This window comes from Pleurodeles waltl, chromosome 11 (genome assembly GCF_031143425.1).
Source record: "Pleurodeles waltl isolate 20211129_DDA chromosome 11, aPleWal1.hap1.20221129, whole genome shotgun sequence".
NCBI classification, from domain to species: domain Eukaryota; kingdom Metazoa; phylum Chordata; class Amphibia; order Caudata; family Salamandridae; genus Pleurodeles; species Pleurodeles waltl.
In genome coordinates this window covers 145,766,795-145,789,359 of record NC_090450.1, presented here as the reverse complement: position 1 = coordinate 145,789,359, position 22,565 = coordinate 145,766,795, and the positions used below count along the sequence as shown (strand labels likewise).

General features: G+C 42.4%; 1 protein-coding gene across 3 annotated transcripts in view; it reads right to left on the bottom strand.

The window, feature by feature from the left end:
- The window catches only part of PLCH1 (phospholipase C eta 1), a 783,092-nt gene that overhangs the window by 183,729 nt on the left and 576,798 nt on the right, over nucleotides 1–22,565 (bottom strand). For all 3 annotated transcript variants that reach the window (XM_069213310.1, XM_069213311.1, XM_069213309.1), the window contains one exon: nucleotides 4,597–4,704. In XM_069213310.1, coding sequence (XP_069069411.1) covers nucleotides 4,597–4,704 — 108 coding nt within the window. The remainder of the gene's footprint in view (nucleotides 1–4,596; nucleotides 4,705–22,565) is intronic.

Below are 22,565 nucleotides of genomic sequence, written 5' to 3'. Positions count from 1 at the left end.
GGCTTAACTTCAGAGTGCTAGGTGTAAAGTATTTGTACCAACACACACAGTAACTTAATGAAAACACTACAAAATGACAACACTAGTTTAGAAAAATAGGAAATATTTATCTAAACAAAACAAGATAAAAATCCGACATACACAAGTCAAGTTATGAATTTTTTAAGATTAAACTCAAAAATAGCACTTAGAAACACAAAAAGCTTCGATGAGGTGTTAACACGGCGTTGTGATGGAATCATTCCCAACAAGCTGACACCAGCGGCGCCGGACACGGAGTCGCGTAGACCCCCAAGTACAGTACCTTTGGTGAAGAGTGAAAACAAGTTGATGAGCGAAGTCGGGGATTGTGGCGTCTGTGCGAAACGTTGAATCCGCTCGCTTCGAGCGGCATCGGTCACGACATGGTGCGGCGACTTCCACAGAGTCGTGGACTTCAGCAGGGCTGCAGCGATGTCGGGCCTGCGAAGGTCGTCACGTTCCAGAGAAGATCACAGAGTCAGTTGCAGGCGGCGTCACCGGATTCAGCAGCGGCGCTGGTCCAAAGTCATCCGAAGTCGATTTCCTTGGATTTCCACCAGCTTTCCTTTTGAGGGCCCAGGGACTGGATAGGGCACCACTTGTCAGAGCAGGAGTCTCTCCAGAGACTCTAGGTGCTGGCAGAGAGAAGTCTTTGCTGTCCCTGAGACTTCAAACAACAGGAGGCAAGCTCTAAATCAAGCCCTTGAAGATTTCTTCACAAGATAGAAGGCACACAAAGTCCAGTCTTTGCCCTCTTACTCTGGCAGAAGCAGCAACTGCAGGATAGCTTCACAAAGCACAATCACAGGCAGGGCAGCACTTCCCCTCAGCTATTTAGCTCTTCTCCAGGCAGAGGTTCCTCTTGATGTCCAGAAGTGATCTAAAGTCTGTGGTTTTGGGTGCCCTTCTTATACCCAAATTCTCCTTTGAAGTAGGCCTACTTAAAGTAAAGTATCTTTTGAATGTGAAATCCTGCCTTGCACAGGCCAGGCCCCAGGCATTCACCAGGGGGTCGGAGACGGCATTGTGTGAGGACAGGTACAGCCCGTTCAGGTGTAAGTGACCACTCCTCCCCTCCCTCCCTCCCTCCTAGCACAGATGGCTCATCAGGAAATGCAGACCCCAGCTCCTTTTGTGTCACTGTCTAGTGTGAGGTGCAACCAGCCCAACTGTCAAACTGACCCAGACAGGGAATCCACAAACAGGCAGAGTCACAGAAATGGTATAAGCAAGAAAATGCTCACTTTCTAAAAGTGGCATTTTCAAACACACAATCTTAAAATCAACTTTACTAAAAGATGTATTTTTAAATTGTGAGCTCAGAGACCCCAAACTCCACATGTTCATCTGCTCCCAAAGGGAATCTACACTTTAATCAGATTTAAAGGTAGCCCCCATGTTAACCTTTGAGAGGGATAGGCCTTGCAAAAGTGAAAAACTAATTTAGCAATATTTCACTGTCAGGACATATAAAACACATTACTATATATCCTACCTTAACCATACACTGCACCCTGCCCTTGGGACTACATAGGGCCTGCCTTAGGGGTGCCTTACATGTAAGAAAAGGGAAGGTTTAGGCCTGGCAAGTGGGTACACTTGCCAAGTCGAATTTACAGTTAAAGCTGCACACACAGACACTGCCCTGGCAGGTCTGAGACATCATTACAGACAACTTATGTGGGTGGCACAACCAGTGCTGCAGGCCCACTAGTAGCATTTGATTTACAGGCCCTGGCACCTCTAGTGCACTTTACTAGGGACTTACTAGTAAATCAAATATGCCAATCATGGATAAACCAATTACATACAATTTTACACAGAGAGCATATGCACTTTAGCACTAGTTAGCAGTGGTAAAGTTCTCAGAGTTCAAAAGCCAACAGCAACAGGTCAGAAAAAATAGGAGGCAGGAGGCAAAAAGATTGGGGATGACCCTGCGTAAGCAAAAAAGTCCAACACAAATAAGATGGTACACTGCAGCCCATGACTAAGGTGGGTAGAAAACTTAAAGAAACAGTACCTACAAGTAAGGAAATGGATTTTATGCGAGCTCAAACCCTAAAATTCGGAGAATAACGTATCCTTGATAAATTAAGGTATTACAGTAAGAAAGGACTGAATAGAAATCGGGTGTGATTGAAGCAGCACAAACATCAGTGGCACCACAAAAGTAGGGATGAATGCATCCAATGAAGAAAAGAGGGGCTCTTACAAAGAACAGTAAAGCTTGACAGAGAGGCAGCAAAATCTTACCAAATTGTACTTCTCCCACCTGTGCTTGTTCTGAGAAATATCCAGAGAGATTAGAGAATTTTACATACCTGTCTGTCTCATAAAGAGTACTCCCTACATTCATTGCATGTCTCAATAGGAGGATTCACTGGCCAGTTTAAGGATTATGGGGGTTGTTTGGTCTCTTTTTATGGGAAGTTTAGCTTTCGACATGAGCAGCCCAAGGGCAGCTGCAATTGATAGTGGTTGCAGCCTTCTTCATGGCAAAAAGTCAAAGCAGGGTCAAAAATAACAAACCAGTAAGCACTTGGAAATGTGTGGTCTTACCTTTGTTTAGGCACTATTAGAGGCTAGTCACATACATGCTGGAGAGTGTCTCCCTAAACTGTTTGAGAAACAACCACTAGCAGGGAGTACAGAACTCCTGCGAGTAAGAAAGAGCTGGAGTAACTCTTGCAACTGGATTCTTTGTATCTGTATATTTGTCAATTGCAGACAAAATAAATTGTATCCTAGGAGATTTGGACATTTGTGGAATGATGCTCTTGCTCATTTGCAAGAGCTTGGGGGAGGGTTGTTATTGGAGCAATTATTGTGGATAAGATGCACAAGGATGCCAATTTCGCTAATAGGTAATAGTACCGCAAATAATTTAATGCACACTTAAAACAGCTAAAATACAAGAATGGTAAAAAAAATAAAAATGAAAGTGGAGAATTTTGGGTTAAATTGCAAAATTGATTTATCTTGTCCTTAGCATGGCTTCCAATAGTCCAACGTTCTAAAAAAAAAAATTGAAAAAGACATGTCATAGGCACTGAAAGAAGAATGTGACCTTGAAGCTGCATCTAAGAGTCACTAGTCTGAATAATGGAAAGAGGTAACCGGAAAGCTGTGCACAGCAGGCAAGCTGCGGAAAAGACTGTACTTGCACAGTAATCACAACACACAGACTCTCATCTTCAGTGTACTCTTAATTCCAGCAGGGAGAGAAGCTACAGTTATCTGTGCCACTGGAATTTACATGATCTGTAGGAACACCACACAACTGCTTAGTTTCACCCTGAACATTCAGCTCCTGAAAACAGCTGAAACCTCGAGGTGGAACTCTGGGGAGATGAGGAACTACTCAGGGAATCCGACCTGTAATTACCAATTCTTCCTTGTAATCTTAATTTCTAAAATGTCCCACTTGTCACAAAATCAATAACTATGTGTGGTGGAGCTACTGCAAACAGAAGCAATGTATCTATGTGGGAAAATCTAAATGGGCCCACAGTTCTGTATAGGATTAATTCAAAATATTTTATTCATTGCTGCGCAGGAGAGGTTAGCCCTCGGAATTTACAAAACTGACAGGGTCAAAAATATCCATAGCGCTCATACTGTCAAGATTTATGCTGCCCCTATTGTACATAGGATGCCTGACATTATAAAGCAAGTTGATAAGCTGTACCACACTTGTGTCAACACGTGCTTACCCTGCTGCACATAGGCATTGGAGTACCCTGACTTTATAAACAGGACCAATGGAATTATGTGGCAGAGGTGGTCCAAATTATGCAGAAAGGTTGACTCAATTATGTGGGAAAAAGCCATATTATGAGGCATATGAAGCACAGTTAGTGTCAGTATTATCTCATTATTTTGGCACGTTAACACTATCTTTGAAAGGTTTCACCTCGTTACAACCACTTTGAAACCCAAATACAGAAATAAGCAATAGAAAGGTGACCAGTCAACCACTTCAAAGGGCCTTCCACTGAGCAGCAACATGTGTTGCAACGTTTTTTAGAAACTTTTTTTGTGTTTGAGCTAGAAACAATTTTTTGCACATTATGCAGCAGAACATGGATTGGCTAGCAAATGTGGCAAATCCTTAATTATATGGAATAGTTGCAGCTTCAAAATAGCATAATTCCAGTCGCCAAGCTTATAAAGGAGTTCTGACCGGCTCCTCTATCTGATCACACAATTCCTTTGTGAGTTGCAATACCCTCATCATAGGTAGTACAGGGTACTCTATCCCATATTTAACCTTCTGGGTTTGGTCCAAGTTAGTCTGCGGAAGATGACACAGTAGGGCAAATTGCCATGTTGTCAGTGAACATATCAGGGAGAAATTGAGAGCCTTAATTTCCCTTCGGATCATGTGTTTCTTTTTATTTTAAACATCTAAATTAGAAAATCTCAGATTCTACCACGAATGCATAGGTGCTAGCCACTTTGCAAGATTCAAATTCTGTAAACTGGTAAGTCAATTTAGAAGGCTTTCATTAAAACGCATTGTCCTTATCAAATTCTACATTAATTTAAAATTACAAATTGTTATATACTTACAAAACAGTAAGTCAATTTACAGTCATCTTCAATTTCATCGGCGCTATCTTCGTCAGACACCTCACCCTCGGAAGCGTCATCGCCAAGGTGATATGGCAGCTTCTTACCCTGGGAAGAAATGCAATTATTTGAGTCTTAAGAGCGAACAAACTTTGGTACTTTTCCAAAACTCTTTTGTCAAATCTTCATTTCCGTGCGAAAAATGCAATTGTTAATAGTGTCGGAAAGGACATTTGCAATTGGTGGGATCACGATGTATTTTATAAGAATGGATTCACAATTTAATTATAAAGAATTTAGTTTTCAACGATCATTATTGCATTTTAAATCAGAAAAGACAATGTAATATCAAAAATACACCCTTGCATGTTTGACACATACAAGCTGAAGGATTGGCGCTTCTGCAAAATGCTTAAGTGAAGGAAATGTCTGAATATATTGGGCAGCATAAGCAATGCGTTTTATCTTGTTTTTAACAGCTGGGCAATAAGCATTTCTGCCATTTTTCTAAATGAGTACCTTTACTCATCTAGACACTAATGGGTCATCGTGCTGATCGACAACACGATTTGCATAAAAGTTATGCAAGGTGCTAGGCCACGTTAAGGAAGGAAAATGTATTTAAATGGAAACTCTGACCTTGTATACTAGAGATTGGATATACCACTTTGGTTAACATGAATTAAGGCTATATTCGTTTAAAAAGCACTCGAGCTTTTACAGACTATCAATGTAGAAAAAGAAGCAATTTAAATGCTTTTCTTATTTTATTCGTATCTAAAGCACACAGTGAAACTAAAAAGCATGTGAGTAGCTTACACTAGTAATCAAGGCGTCTCTGCATGTTGCTGTTACCTGATACTTAGTGACTTACAGGTACTCATATTATAGATTTTAAAAAGATGAAAATGAACATGCAAAGATTCAAGTCTTAGACTTTTCTGTTACACACTGATGTACACAGATCTCTCTGGCAGCGGAAACAGTAGTTAAAAAGAGTTCTAAGAAAATCAACGAAAAACAGAAATAGTGTATTAGATTCATTCCAAACTATTGACCATTGCATTGTCCTGAACCTACAGCTCTTAACACATTAGGAGAAGTATGGGCAAAACGAAAATAAGACACACAGGGGGCTAGAGGGTTGAGGGGTCAGACTCATTTTTCTATATCAGTTGCCAAGCGCTTCCAAGACTAGCGTTAACTACACAGTATCTGCTTGGTAATACTGTCATTTACACCATCAGGACATTATCCGGTGGCAAGACCAACTCCACTGCTAAATTGGACTACTCACTGACAATGTAATTGTGGTGCCGTATTTGAACAAATTGGTAGGTACCCGGTTCAAGAACCAAGAGCTAGCAAGTACATTGTGAAACTGCTGTTTGCAGAAGAATTTCACACTGTTGATGGAATACCTGCCAGGGCTTCAAAAAATTCCATTACAGAGATTCAGTCTCTGCAAGTTCTTTCGCTCATATGTGATAGACAGAAGATGTTTACCTCTAAGCTGCAGAATAGGCCTGCATTCTTTCACTCTATCATTGAATCAAGCAATCTGTCAAAATTTCACAACAGACACGCAATACACTGTTGCAGTGTCAGACCCATTCCTCCCCCCATATCGTATCTCTGTAAAACGCAGTAGAAAGCATGGAGGACAGTTCAACAAATTGCCAGGGGTAAGGGAAGTGACATCATTCCTTGACCCTCCTTTTCATGACATCACAGAAGTTATGTCATGTGACCTTTTATTTTGGTGACATGACAGGATGTCACATATTTAAAATCCTACAATAAAAGACTACTTAAATATTAGAAAAGATATTATAGGTGTCAAATAGCTATAAAAAGTTAGCTGTGCAATAATCATATACAAATAGAAAAAAACAGGATAGGCTAGGGCACCTCTCTCTCAGACCAGCATTGCAGCTATCATGCAGCGAGGTAGGTCCATTGTATTCCCATGTGCTTATTCAAATGCCATTGGAACAAATGCCATATGCTCAACCACAACAGTATAAGAGGACCATCAATACTAAGAGACTAGCCTTGGTGGCACCTGTGTGAGGATTTGCTGCACCCCGGTAATCTATACAGACTACATAAATAAGTCTGTGTTCCACCCCAACTACTGAGGGTTCAGAAAACTGTATCTTTTGTGAGGGCATACTTAATTTAATCACTGATTTGTGTAGCTTTTTTATAGAGATGAAATATGATAATTATAATTGTTTGATTGTACATATAATAGATATGTTAGATATTTTTGTAGCATTCTCTACACATTAAATGTACAGGTGCTCCAATTTCACCAACTCACTGGTACTAATTTTATAGACATCAAAAGAGTGGGTTTGGTCTAGGAATTGTATTTGTAACTGCTTATTTTACCCAGGTTTCTGAAGCCAGCCATCAACATGCTGACCCATTGCGCAGGATACACATTTCTAGAAATATAAATTGAATACAAGGTGCATGGGACTCATTGCTTGGCGATAGGAATTACATTTTCTGACTCCATTTCATTAGTTTCTGAAACATATACAGAGTGGATGCATTGATGTTGCAAGGATAGAATTACACTTGTGTTTAAGAGATAAATGTGCTTGATTACCCGTATATGGATATGATTGTCCAAAGGAATTTGAAACACGTTAAACACTTTGGGATTTAGAAATATAGCAATGACAAGTTTCATTGATTAGCATGAGGTGTCTTAGTTCTTCTCTGCATGTGTCTCCCTTATATTAAATTGGGTTTGATTTGTATCAAGGGACCACAGATAAAGATGTGTGCAATCTATAAGTGCATGCATTTCTCCTTTGACAGCATAACATTCCTTCTCACATACATATTAGCCCTCACATGCATGCACTAGTTATATAAAATGTCTGCATCATTTGCCCTAGAAACAAAATCAACCTTCAATGTTCTGATTTGCAAATCACTACAGATAACAAAGCACATCACATATGGCTTAAAGCAGTCGTTTGCTTCTCGGTACACATTATCAAGGTATGTCAATGCTGGAGCTGGACTGGTTATTTAATCCACTGTGTATTTTCCTGGATGGCTGGAGCCATCAAAGGCCCTGTTTTTGAAGTCCCTTGGCCGTGGGTGGTGCCTTTGTCATACTCTCCAGATCCCAGAGGATACGAACAGCAGGCACAGGGGAGGGAGATTGAGAGAAAGAGATCAGAGCGTGAAAAGAGAGGACATGGAGGCAATAGAGAGGGTTGAATAGGAAGAGGAGAGTGGGGCAGGTTTGAACATTTTTGCTTGGTTCCTTGTCGTTCCCAGTCTGACCCTGGTCAATGCATGTCGCTTTCCGCATGCAGTGCCCTTTGCTTTGAATACCTTAGTACAGTACAAAGGCCCAAGATGTTTCAATGCTCCTCAGTCCTGAGAATTAGGGGGGCCCAGCTTTTGCAAATTAATATAAAGAATATATTTTTGCCAAGGCACCGAATTGAACACATGTGGACTGACTGGGCACTGAAGGATTTCTGAGGAGGACGTAACGTGAGTTGCTTTATGCCCTACTTCTACATGTGTACTGTGGACTGAGAGTAGAATGTTTGGTTCAATTGAAATGAGCAAGAGCAGCATTTCCCAGAGTGTGTTGAGGAGAAAAGAGAAAGCCCAGGGCTGGAAAAGTGTTCTCCTATCAACATGAAGTGATGCTAACCTGTGAAAACCCTGACGGCCTATTTCGGACTCTACCTAGAGGTCTGCATACACACCCAGGATTCCCTGATGTTAAGCTACATGGTAACTCCATGTCCCTAAGGACACAGTGCCCCAGTTCTGGCCTCTGCTTTACACATTCTTGTTTGGTACCTTAGTACAAGTGTTTGTATTGAGGGGACTCCAGACTACAGCTACAAGAACGCATGAAGTAGTCAGTAGCCTTGTACTAGAGTACTTCATCCTTGGTGACTGACTCATATAGTAATCTTAGAAGGGTTACACAACCTGCCTTCCACTTCATCCAAGTAGCATAATGGAAAACTATGAACCCTCCGACGACCCATATTGAGCAGGCCCTAAACTTTCACTAAAACACAGTGCCAAGCAGGAGACCAAGGGCCTGATTCTAACTTTGGAGGACGGTGTTAAACCGTCCCAAAAGTGGTGGATATACCACCTACCGTATTACGAGTTCCATAGGATATAATGGACTCGTAATACGGTAGGTGGTATATCCGCCACTTTTGGGACGGTTTAACACCGTCCTCCAAAGTTAGAATCAGGCCCCAAGTGTGGCCACATGGCAAGATCTGGCTGAAAGACAGGAGACTAGAATGGCCGAATCATCAGTTTCGGGGTTGGTCAATAAATGTTTTCCTCAGTGCCACCAAAGCAGGCAGAGAGTTTCCGGAAGTGCCTGTGCTGCCCTGCAAACCAGGAGCCCCTAACTTTTAAGTATTCCCCCCTCCCAACCAACCAATGCCATGTTTTTACTCAATAAATGGAAACACCGCCTTCAACATTAGACAGTTAAAAAAAGATATGTTGGATCAGAAACAGCAGCAGAAATCAGTTAAGTAAAAAGAAACCCAGCCCCTGAAGGTCTCCTGAGTGCTCCTCTTGCTAGGGGTCTTTTAGAGTCATCCAGTGAAGGGCAGGCTATAAAGATCACTAAAGACTTTTTAATCAAGTGATTGTGCATTGGTCCCTTCAAAATAAGCAATGTTATACACCGACTTCATACAAATTCTGTATCTGTGTCTGCGCACAATTTGAAACAATTTACAGCAGATAGGTACGGTTTAAAGTAGTAGGTTGGCATAGTAATCCACTCGTGTTTAAGATAGGATGTTACAGTAAACACATAACGGTGAATGGTTGTTTAAACATTGTTACTAAAGTAATTGTAAAAATGCATGTTAAAATATATGAGAAAACAAACATCGCTGCCTACCAAGAAACAAAATTATGCTGCCAGAAATAGGATAGCTACAGGTTTTAAAATTTCATATGCGCAAACTGGTCCAGCAACCACTTATAACCGGTCACCTAGAATACCCCTACAACTCTGATTTGTAGAAAGGTTCTACTACTGTTACTCATTGGTATTTCTCAAGCTAGTTCAGACCTTCGATTTTTATTATAGTGTCATTTTCCTTTTTATAAACACATTTTTGGACTCCTTATTCCAGTCCTAAATAAAGGGCATACAAAGGCATTCTAAACTTGCCATGCTATTTAATCCTTTCAAACGTGAACGTAAGGACAAGCTCCTCAAATTGCATTTTCCTAGTCTATAATAAGACATATTGCCATAAATAAGTGACTAGTGGCCTGCTGAAGATCTGATTGTCTTCTGTAGACACTGTTTCAGGATGGTAGTGGGGCAAAATAAATTCTTACTATCTGTTTGATACCTGGCAACTTGGCTCGCTGGTACAGGTACATCTCTTGCATATCATTGCGCCTGATGGCAGATTCTCAGGCATATCATTGCAGTCATCTGTTCCCTGAGAAAGATCCCTCGTGCGCAGCACACAGGTTCGAAGGTGGATCTCTCTAGGTCATCAGAGAGCCATAGCTGAAGTAGCAGCCTACTGGCCACTTGCTCATGCCTGTGCCTTTCACCTGTCTCTTTTCGTTGCTAGTGTAAGGTGGCTGAAATGTAACAGCATGTTAGCTTAGTTTCTTTGCTTGAAAAAGAGGCGAATTTGTTTCTAACTTCCTGTAAGCAGTGCAGCACAAAAGTGTAAACAAAAGAGAAACACTAATTTACAGCCTAGGGCGCAGGCTTTTATTTATGACCGATTCATTGTTTTGCTTTAATGATGATCAGACCCTGCAAAGTTTTCCAAAGTGCACTTTTCGTTTTTTGAAAGGTTAACTTTCAGTTATGCTGCTTATATCAGATCCGACCCTGGGGGTCGCAGGAACTCTGCCAGGGGTCACAGTGGGCTAGTTAGGGGTCTCAGGTGCAAAGCTTGGCGACCCCTAATTAACGTCCAAGGTAGGACGCCTCTATACGCCCTCTAATGAACTCTAGTTGCCAGTCCCTCCAAATTGCTTAGGACCTGCATGTCTGGATGAAAGCTCTCCACATTAACAATGGACCTGAAATTCACTACTGCGCTTGTGGCACTCACTATGGAAAGATATATTCAAGTTGTAAATAAAGTCCATGTGGTCACCATCTATTTATGGCAAGAAAGTAACTGTGCTCTCTTCTTCACATAGTAACTTCAACACAATGCTGCTTCCTTTTATCTAAAGATCAGTTCAATGTATACACAGATAATTAATATAAAACTCCTATGTGCATTGTCCTTATGCTGAATTAAGTGTTTTGTTTTTTTACAAGACTTGTCCAACACACTAATATAACATTGTTTAGTAATGATAAAATCAAAATGATTAATGGCGGAGGGCGCCTAAGGGGCCATAATCCTGAATCCTCACTCCCTCACTCCTCACTCCCTGCATCTGTGAGAAAGACACCTGTAAATATTGTATGTATACCTTAGTCTTCCAGACATACAAGGACACTGTAACAATAAACTGTTAATCTTCAATGAAGGAACTCTAGTGATTGGAGTTTAGGCACCCCTGTGTTCCACATGTTCTTCCACCTATGGCACGCCCTAAAGTTAGAATAGGCAAAACATTTATCAGTTGAGGTCATTTCACAGGTTTTAATGACAGATGATTTTCGTTTGGAAACCATTCAGAGTTTATACTTTTCAATCTTGAAAATGCTTCCCTGAACCTTTCTCACCCACCTTTTGTGGAACCCTAGTTCTCGTAGTACTCTGCTGGGCAACCTAAACAAGGTACCTGCCTCTCTTAGAACTTTTCTGAACTGCTGTTGGACTATTGTGCAATTATCTTCCCCACATCATTATGCGATTCATTTGATAATGCCTTCTATAGGCTTTTCAAACTGACACCTTCTCCCAGACTTTTCCCCAACCTTCTCAATCGTTTCTAGCACAGCTAAGGAGGCTTTCCCCTTCAATGGAATCTGAATCTGCATTTATTTAATTTATGACACCTATATAATAGCTTATCTTCGCACTTATGATTCTGAATTGCTCCTGCCTCCACTCTATCAACCTTAATCAATCAGCACTGGTCTGTAAAAATTGCACAATATGCCCTCAGCTCTGGCGCACTCGGACCAGCCCAGATCACAAGCAAAGAGAATAGTGCATGTTTCTGGTTAATTGCCGCTCCTTGGCATCTAAAATGCTGTACATTTTCTGTCTCATTCCCAAGATTACACCAGATCTGTTATTCCTAACCAAAACCTGGCTTCATAGTTCATGTCGTCCAAGCCCTTCCACATGGCTACCTCATCAGCAGGGTAGACCGGACAGACAAGTGAGGCAGTGCGGTAGCCATCATCCATAAAGATTCATTCAGGTACTCATTTATGCCCCTCAGCTTCCTGAAATGAAAGCCTTCTCTTTTTTATCTCACTCGCCCCACTTTTGCACTTTCAGGAGTCCTACTTTATTTGTATTCAGCAACATTTCAAACTTACAAGTGCAAGGTCCTTTGCCACTAACCTGGTGAGATCACTTTTTACTAACCATCATCCTGCCCTTTCCCCTTCCTCCCCTCTCTCCGGTGAAGAAGAAGGAATGATGCTGCCCTGAGTCAAACTTCACAAAGAGGGCAGTTGCCCTGAATAAAACCAGACCTGAACAATCCAACCACAATATTACATCTACCTACAGGTTTAATGATTGGATCAATAACTCCTTCGATCAGGTCTTAACTGAAGATACCACAAGGTTGCCTGGCAAGGTAACAAGTTGCCTTGGTTTAACCCCCAGCTTATGGACTTAAAATGGAATATAAGCATCTAGAGAGAAACTGGAGAATGTCTTATGATGAAGCCAGTAAATCCATATATAGGAAAGCCATTAAAAATTATCAAGCAGAAATCAAAACCTCCCAAGCCTCCTATTACCCTGCCAGGATTAAAAACTTCTTTAACTCACCCAAATACATTTTCCAGATTCTCAAAACCATCACTGAGCCCAAATTAGTTAGCCCCTTACATGTAGCCTGTGTGAGCACAGCAACAACCTGACATTCTTCTTTCAAAAGAAGATAATGGACATTTATTCCTCTTTTTCTGATTTGCCACTGAAAGAGCACTGATGGTTGTGGTGGGGGAACTGAGACAAACTCCTGCATCAAGTTGAATCTGCAGCCATCATTCTGTTGAATCTTAATGCAGCTTTTGACACTGTTGACCATGCCATACTTATCCAGAGAATTCCAGATGCTGGCATTGGAGGTAGGGCACTAAAATGGCTCATTTCATTCCTTGAGAATAGAACTTTCCAGGTGTTAAACCAGTTCTGTTAGACAGTCTCCAGTGAGGGTACCTAAGGGCTCTGCCTTGAGCCCCACCCTTTCCAACACATATATATGTATATACATATACACCCCATGGCAGAAACTCTACAGCCCTTCAGGCTGTGCTCAGTCTCTTACGCTAATGACACATGGGTAGTCATGTCAATTTCTCCAGAATCCAGTTTTATTCAACTCCAACTAGCCCCCCCCCTCTCTACACATTGTGGCCAGATGGATGGCAAACATTTGCCTGAAACTCAGAAAGACCAGACAGAAGTCATGCTGCTGGGCTACATTACCAGAAACCAGGAGTCAACACTTTGGCCCACTTGTCTTGAGAGCCTTCCGAGCCCAAAAATCCCTATAAAGAGCCTGGGCGTTTGGCTGCATAGCAACCTCACCATGCACTGTCAAGCAAAAAAAGCCTGCAGAAAGCTGTTGCGCCATTCTTAAAATGCTTAGAAAGGTACTTGACCATCTACCTTTCCCATCTAGAAGGCTGATTATCTAAGCCCTGAGAATCTAACAACTTGACTATGGCAACTCCTTATATCTTAGCTCTCCCCGATGTGTGCTAAAAAGGTTGTTCAAAACCGCCGCTCACCTCCTCCTGAACATCCTGAGTAATCAGTCTGCCAAAAAGGCATTGGTCGAACTACATTGGCTCCCAGTGGAGGAGCGGGCACAGTTTAGGCCCCTCTGCATGTTCACATTGCACTTCACAACAAGGGGCCCATGGTGTTACATCCTTCAGCCTCACCATACACTCCTGGTAGGCTACTCAGATCGTCCTCAGCTCACTGTCTGTCTGTTCCAAAGATTCTCAGATTCAGATGGAGAGGCTGCTTGGCAGCCTATTTAGCCCCAAACTTCGGGACTCGGGTAGCCATGTGCTTTACAAATCTGGCAGAAAAGAATAGAATCATATTGACTATTGTCTACTGAATTACAACAAGTTTGATGATGTGTAACTTTTCTAATCTTTTTTTAAATCTTCATGGTTTGCAAATCTAGTACATGCAGTCATCGTAGTTGGGCCAATTGTGCTTCAAGTTACTGAATGTATTTATGTTGTGTTAGCCTCAGTCAGATACTGAAATTCCATCCACTCGTGTGCAGCCTGTAATTGAGTTTGCACTAGACATTTGCATTGTGCAAATCACTGCATCAAATCTAGCTGATTCAATTACTCACCTTCCCGACGGAGTTGAATAGGGAAGACCTAGTGGAAATATAAATAAGTATATGTTGAGAGGAGCCTTTGCCATTGTGCCATGATGATCTTGTGTACATGGACAAGAAAATCAAAAGTCTAAGGTTTATTCTTGTTCTCAGGTACACTTGCCTATAAAAGTGACCAGATTACCCAGCCCAAAACACAAGAACAACAGGTTCAATTAACTTAATCCACAGAAACTCTATGATGCAGTTTCTGCAAAAGTTTTTGTTGGACATGGCCCTTCTTATGGGATTTCCCTGAAACTTTTTGCTTTTTCCTTACAGTTTTTGCTCACTGTCTTTGCATGGCGTTAGGACTCTGGGCATTTTTCCACTGTACTGCAGAGGGAAACTGCGCACACCCTTCCTACCCATGCCAGGAACGGACACTTAGGTGATTGGTTGAGGTGCAATACCCAGTAGTGCACTGTAAAAAGGTACACCACATACCTGGGGCAGCTATGTCCCTGGCCAATAGTGGGATGCTACATGGAGTGTGCCACCCACCAGAGTAGCCGGACCAACATGCATTAGGCCTGATAGTGCTGGCCTGTGGAGGTACAGGTGCGCTTAAGCTCAGGGTGGCATCTCCCCCACACTCATCAACCCTGAGTAGGCCTTCCTCTACCCCCTAGAGCACCCCCCAGAGGGCAGAGCAGGTTGTAGGCAGAAGGCAGGGCAGGTACACAAGGGTGTCCCATGTCCTGGTAGGGGAGAACCCCCATGTGAGCCTTCCCTACCTATGAGGTCGGCTCTTCCCTGAGGTTTTGCTGATCCTCTTTGAATGGCATGAGGGCCCTAGATGCTTTTCTACTGTAAGTACAGTGTGAAAGTGTGTGCACCCTTACTACATATGTTAGGAAGTGGCACCTACCAGTATGTGCACACTTGCAAATTGGTGGGTTTCAATATACTGAGCCTGGCCTAGCTTGACAGGAAGTGCACACTTGCACATTGGTGTTTTCATGTATATACTGAGCCTGCCATAGCTTATCAGTATGGGCACATATGCACAATGGCGGTTTCATACATACTAAGCCTGGCACAGCTTGCCAGCATGTGAGCATTTGCACAATCGTGTTTTCATATATATACTGAGCCTGGTACAGCTTGCCAGTAAGTGCACCTTTCCAAACTGGTGTTTGCAAATATATATGTTGAGCCTAGCACAGCTTGCCAGTATGTGTGCACTTGAACAATGATGTTTTCATATACACTGAGCCTGTCCCAGCAGGCCTGTATGGGCGCATTTGCACCTTTGTGATATTCTTAAAACTTGTGTCCAGCCTGCCATGCAGGCTTGTGCATGCACCAGGGCACATGTGTCCAGGTAGTGAAGAATACCCAGGTGTGCTTTCACTACCACTGAGAGCTGCTTTGTCCATCCATTATTATGGGGGAAGAGTTACAATTAATTCTAGGTGCAGTAGTGGATTGCAGTGGCGCATCCTCATAATGTTTACTATCAATGGATTCACAATAACAAAACCTTTCCAATAGTGAAGGTTGCTTTGTCAGTAATGCCTTGGAAATGCCACTTCTAGAAAGTGGGCATTTTTATGTTCTAAAACTCATTTTGTGTGCTTTTTTTAATTCAGCTTTATTACTCTGGAGGCTGGGAAAAATACATCTGTGCATTCCCCAGTAACAGCTATAAAACCTGGGCAACTGGAACAACAGACCTTTGCCATTTGAGGGTCTGGCTGGATAGATTGGAGGGAGAGGTTTTGACCCTTGGCCTCTTACAGCCAGATCATGGCCCTACTAAAGATTAAGATCTGCATTACACAGCCCCATGGCAGACAGGACTGAAATTTGGGTGAGACATCTGTAGTTCAAAGTGAAACCCTTTAAACCACCCCTAACGCCAAAGGCACACTTCAGAATAACCAGGGGTACCACACTTGAGCAACTTAGAGATACACCTGCAGGAATGCGAGACAGAGACTCTGAACTGTTTGGTGCACACTGTCAGAGGAATCTGTTGTGCACAGGAGTATTTTCTGCCCTGTGAAGGGACTGCGCACCCTTCCTGCATCATGGCTAGCCTGGAAAATTGCTTTCTAAATTATGGCACTCTGAAGTGTGCTCTCCACGCGCTTGTTGGCTTACCCCCTGTTCTTTGTGGTGGTCTCAGTGACATCAAAGACCTTCTGCGAGGGACCTACACCTTATACCTGTGTCATCTGGAGAGTGGTGCCCTCCTCTGCTGAATTGCACCGGGTAGCAGTGGTGTGAGCATAGAACTAAGTATTGCGTCTAGAGACCAGATTTACCTGATGCAGATACATGAAAGTACTGCCTGCATTAAAGGAGTGTAGACCTTTATTGAGGGGCCATGACTTGCATAAGTATCTGGTTGGTAGTGACCGGACTCATCGGTTGCAGGACCCTGTGTGGCCCACTTTTGTTGAGTGTACCATATTTCTCTTGTGCGAAACCCCAACTGCATGTTCATTATGTGCGGTGTCAATGTCACTGGTTGCAACCCTCGGAGGTTGGGACATACCCTGAGCAGTGCTGCATTCTACCTTGTGCAGCACCACTGAACTTGCGCCTGTACGTGTGTGAACGGATTTTCCTAGTGCAGCTCAAGTCATCCCACCTCATTGCAGGGAGGTACAGGATTGGAACTAATCGTGTGTTTGGAATTGTCTTGTGTAACTCAAATCATTGCACCCCAGACATTGTGCCTCATTCCAGGGAGGCACTGCATTAATAACTTTGTGTTTGAGCAGAATTGTCTGGTGCGACTCAAGTCATCACTCACCAGATATGGCTCATTCCAGGGAGGCGTTGCATTGGTAACTTTGCGTGTGCTATAGGAATTGCCTGGGTGACTCAGGTCATCACACACCAGACATTGTTCCTATACCAGGATGGCAAGGAAATTGGTAACTCTTTGCGGTTGCTCGGAATCATCTGGTGTGACTCAAGTCATGGCGCACTCAATGTTGTGCTTCCTTTCAGGGAGGTGCGGTTTGGTAAATCTTCATGTGCGACCAGGACGCCTGAGGCGGCCCAAGTCATTGAAACCAAGATATGGTGCCTCCGTTCCTGGGAGAAGTGGAATTGATAACTATTTGTGGATTGGTGTGTCTGGTTCTGCTGGGCCCGACTGTGAATAGCGTGTGTCCCAAGGTGACTCTCCCTCCATGCTTTGCAGACTGGGGCCCGCGCCAGACAGCTGGTCTAGAGACCCCTAAGTGAACCTCCCAAGTTGTGGTCAAACCTCCATTTGTCAACTTTTGCCCGATCATCTATTCTCTCTTCCCCACTCCTTTGCCCCGAGATACTGAATAAGTGTAATCACCAGCTGCAAGTGGCCTAGTATCCCCGGAAAGGATGCTACACCTCTAGCTCTTGGAGGTGGGAATTGGTTGGAGGACAGTTTGGGTCCAAGAATGGTCTGCAATCTCATTGACAATTTATCTGCTGAATGTCAGAGCATAGTGAGTCCAAGTATACTAGCCTGCTTAGTATCCAGGAAATAGCGTAACAATGCAGATCGAGTGCGTGGGAGTGATTGCCTGAGATTGACTACACATCACAACGGGGTGCCATGCATGCTGTTTACTATTACAGTTGACATTGAAGTTTACCTGAGCGGCCTAGGCAGCGGAGCTATTTTAAAAGTGCTGAGATTCGTTGTTTCGTGGACATTAAGGCAGCATTTGATTGGATCCCCCAGAGTGCCCTGTGGGCCAAACTACAAAACTGGGCCATCCCTCCAGTACTCCTGGGTGCTATCATAAAACTCCATACAAACACTTGGGTCCGCATTAAGCTTGGTGATGGGTGTTCCCTTTCTAGGAAAATTCCCACCACTCGTGGTGTGAAACAGGGTTGTGTACTTGCTCCCCTTCTTTTTAATCTGTTCATTGCAGATATGTTAATATCTCTTGATACAGTCAATTCCCATCCCCCCAAGATTGGAGGTTTCAGGCTCAGTCATCTGCTTTATGCCGACGATCATTCATTATTTAATTGCACTAAGATCGTCCTTCAACGGATGCTTAATCAACTTGCATCTTATACTTCCGTGAATCAACTGGAAGTTGCTTTGCTCAAAACAAAAGTGGTCTGCTTTGGGAGGAAAAAACATTTGGGCTTTAGTTGGTATTATAAAAGCTGTAAACTTGTTTCCAACCAGTCTAACAAATATTTACGGGTACACTTTGATTCCTGGGCCGGTTTGTTAAACATAAGAAGGAAATGGAGCTCAAAGCTGTGGCACTGAAGTTGCTTTTTCTAAAGTTTTAAAGGGGCCGACCCTTCTTCCCTTAATGGAAGTTAAGAGAGCAAAGATTATCCCTTCACTGGCCTATGGTGAAGAAATTATGTTGGGTAAAGGCTCCTGCCTATTAAATAGGCTGGTCAATAAAATCTACAAAAGAGTCTTTCACGTTCCGTGCTTGGCTTCACCTGCGCAGGTACAGGTGGAATTTGGGCTTTCAGATTCAGTGGCAGTTGGTGCTGGTGCTTTTTGAAGCTTTGTTATAAATTGCGTCAGGCCACGGATGGTCACCTGGAAGCAGTCTTGTGGCAAGAGTTAGTGAGTCGAAATCTAAGGGTACTTATTCTTATTTCTTGGTTGAATGAAAACGGTGACTAGATGCTGGCGATCTTTAGGAAAGCAATCCCTCCTATTCTCTGTTTAAACTAGATGTAAAAAGGGTTATTCAACTGTATTTGCACCACTCTGACAGTTCCCTCCTCATTCAATGGAAGCATGCTTGGGCAGTAATTGAATCCCTTAAGCCAGGTATGTCTTCTAGCTTTCGCTCCTGCTCTTACGGGTTTTGGTTGATAAAGCCTTTATGGCCTTAAGGATGGGCGATTGGGGCTTTTTAAAACATTTACCCCTATGGCAGCTATCCTCTGGGGAAGGAGTGACATGCAGAGGTTGTAGTAATGCGGACAAGACTATTGTCTGTGGTGTGCCTGTGCCCTGCTTTACTAAAGGAGCTTAGATTCTTGCTTCCGAGCAAATAGAACGAACTGGGAATTTGCTCCTGTTGATAGGCTATCATCCAGTCTTTGGACCCAGCCAATCCAATGCTAAATGTGTTATTGACTAAATTTATTAAAATTGCACAATCCAAATTTAGTGGCAGTGTGAGCAATGAATAGGTATAATCAGAATTTCTTCAACGCTCTTGCCACATTGCCCGTTATTGGTCAGGCCGTGGAGTTCCAGCGGCATATGTTGGTATTTAATGTAATTACTATTTAAAGCACTACCCACTTTAGGGCTGTGCCTTATGTATTTTGCCTTTTTATGTATTATGTGGTGTTCTGGACTGGGTGGTTTGTTTAATTTTTATATTTCAGGATTGTCTTACATTTTTAGGCAGGAATGTAGTTTTTTAATGTGTCATGCATGTTTAAATCAAGGTGTGTTTTTTAGCATGAATTCTGTTTTTGATTGTATTTATTCTCGATTGCTTCTTTGCTCTCTTGTTTATTTGTATTGGATTTTATCATCTGTACAATAAAATTATTCATTCATTCAAGCGCAGAGATTCTCTGTATGTACACATTGCTATCGTTGGGGCTGGGATGCATCCTTTAACTGTTTGATCATGAATTGGGGTGATCGCTAGGGTGGGTTTTGTGCTGCCAACGTGGTTGTACCACATGAGTGTGCTTTGAGGGAAAGTATTATTTTTCTCACATGTACATACTGCTAATGTTGTATTAACAGAGTTGGGCCTAGTACTTCTAGTTATATTTCTAAATTTATACTCAGATTTACATGATGTTCATGTTGTGTTAAATACAAACTTTATTTACATACATCTCGTAAAAAGTCTGTTTTGTGGCGCTCAGTGCAATTGTTGTGGGGTCGTGCTGTGCCAATTCTTTACACATTGTCCCTGTGATAAGCATGTCTGCTCAGTGCCATACTACCCAAGGTTAAGCACAGGTTATACAGTGAGTGTATTCACCCTCCCCTGATGGGCGTGGTAGGTTCTGCCGGGCCAGGGCCGGGCCTCAGCCAACCAGAATGTGCCACTTCCCACAGTGTTAGCCCATTTAAGATGGATAAAACCAACTGACATCCTCTGCCATTTGAATAATAAAGTTTTTGTTTACCCAAAGAGCTACCATTTATTCCTCAAAACTAGCAACCTAAATATCATGGGTAATGGTTGATTCAAAGGCAGTCTGTGTGAGGTAGAAATTAATGAGACCTTGAATGAATATCTAGCTAACTGAAGAAGCTTTCAGGTCAACTGCAGTTCTCTATCCATGCACAGGGTTTATAGCAAATTCAAAAATAGATAAAGGGAACTGTTCCAAATCTACAATTGAATAAAGGTTCTAAAATCACTATAGTTCACTCTCTTTCCATCAGAGGAGCTTTCTTAAAACATTATGTTGCTTCCTGCTGTTAGATAAGTACTATCTCAGTAAATATCACTGCATTAATTCCAGTCCCATAATCTTCAATTGAGGTAGGAGGAAGGCATCATCCGAAGACAACCAACCTGGAATGCCCCTGGTTAAGAAAGTAGCATTTATAAAACTTCTATCATGAGTAAAAGAAAAGGTCTTGCCACAGGCACATTGAACACAGAGACAGCACCCTTGGAATCCCCGCTCTGGCAGCACTCATCACCAACTGCTTCAAGATGTCCCTCTCCAAAGGAAAAGTGCTCAATAACTTCAAACATGCAATAACCTCAGCAATGCAGAAGAAAATATACATTGATCCATAATTGCTAGCTAAATATAGACCAATCCTTGCTCTCTCTTCCACAACGGAGGCCTTGAAACCACGTCAAGCACACAGCTCTCCCTATATAGAATAATGGATGCCTTCCAGCCAGGATTCTGTGCCAGCTCTTCCATCAAAATCACATCAGAAAAGATACTCTCCACCACAGACCATGGCAGTATGCAACATTGTTGATCACAAAATGTTTATTGAATGCCCTGAACCTTTTGCTGGGACTGGAGTAGCCTCTTAAATCTGGTTTTTATCTTTTCTCATCTTTTCAATTATTGCCAAAATACTCAGCTATGTCCTTTTTTTCTCAAAAAACATTTAATTCAACAGTGACAATCCCCAAGGGTAAGTCCTTCGACAGTCATTTTCAGTTCCTACAATACCATTAGACTACCATGCCTGAACTCTAAAATAGTCACTGTCTATAAGTTGATAACATGCAGACCTATCTTAATTTGGGATAGGGCAATGGGAATCATCATCATGAAAATGCACCTGCCACTAATCATTAGGGCCAGCAATGACACCAGGGATGAAAATGTCTTATTTGAGTCTGATATTTGATGAGGAGTTCACCTTCTCATCACAAATCAATGCTACTATATAAAATGCATTTTCTATATATTTCTCTTTTGGGGGGAAAAGGACTCTATTACCGTCTCCCCAAATAGCTGTATTTGTAATGTCCAGGCTTAGTTAAGACAATGCATTATAGGTGGCCCACCTTTCAATAGTCCCTCACACTTCAATGAGTGAAAAACATGGCAGCCAGGCTCAACTTGCAATGAGGCTCTGTGCCAATATCCTAACAGCTATTTTATTAGCCCTACACTAAGCTAGGGGGGGCCAAGCTGGAAGAGACCTGAATATCATGATAGACAACAACCAAGAAAGAACACCCTCTAGATATGACACTTATGGTTCTGCCTCTAGCCCGTTTAATTGCTGGATGAACGAGATAGGTCTAAGGGATGGTTCGAGGGATAGTCATAAAAAAATGAGGTTTGCAGATATCATCCCACTGCATATAAATCCTATGCGCATCTGGCACACTTCCTATAAGGTGACAGTTTGATGGGATAGCTAAAAACTTTTGAAATAACACAGATTGCTCCATATGATCATGCCTCTTTAACCCTGACCTTTGCCACATATCCTGGTTGCCAATGACCAGATGGAATTTGAGCGATAAAGCTACTAGAACCCAATAAAATCACGAAATTCCTACAACTCAACAATACTCCAGGGATCTCTTCACCCATCCTGTGGGTCTCTCTCAAGGGCAACAAAAATGTATTTTTGTTGCCATGGCAGCTATTTATTATAACCTTCAGGCCAATCAGTGGTGCAATATAAAAGAATCCTTGTCACAAGCTGAAGATACTCAAACATTCCCCTTCCAATAAGAATTGACATAGAGTAACAAGTCTTAGATCTCAGCTTCTCTCACTGATCTGAGACAAGGCTGAATATGCCCTGCTTCACATTAACAGAAGTACTTGCAAATAAAGCAAGACAATTACTCATGCAACTATGAGCCAACATATATACAAAGAGAGACAATTAAATAATCACTATGGAAGGTGCCACAATCCAAGAGGACAATGCTATTGCTGATGCCCTTTGAGATTTCTACCAAAATCACTACCCCAGGGAACCATTGAATCCTGAC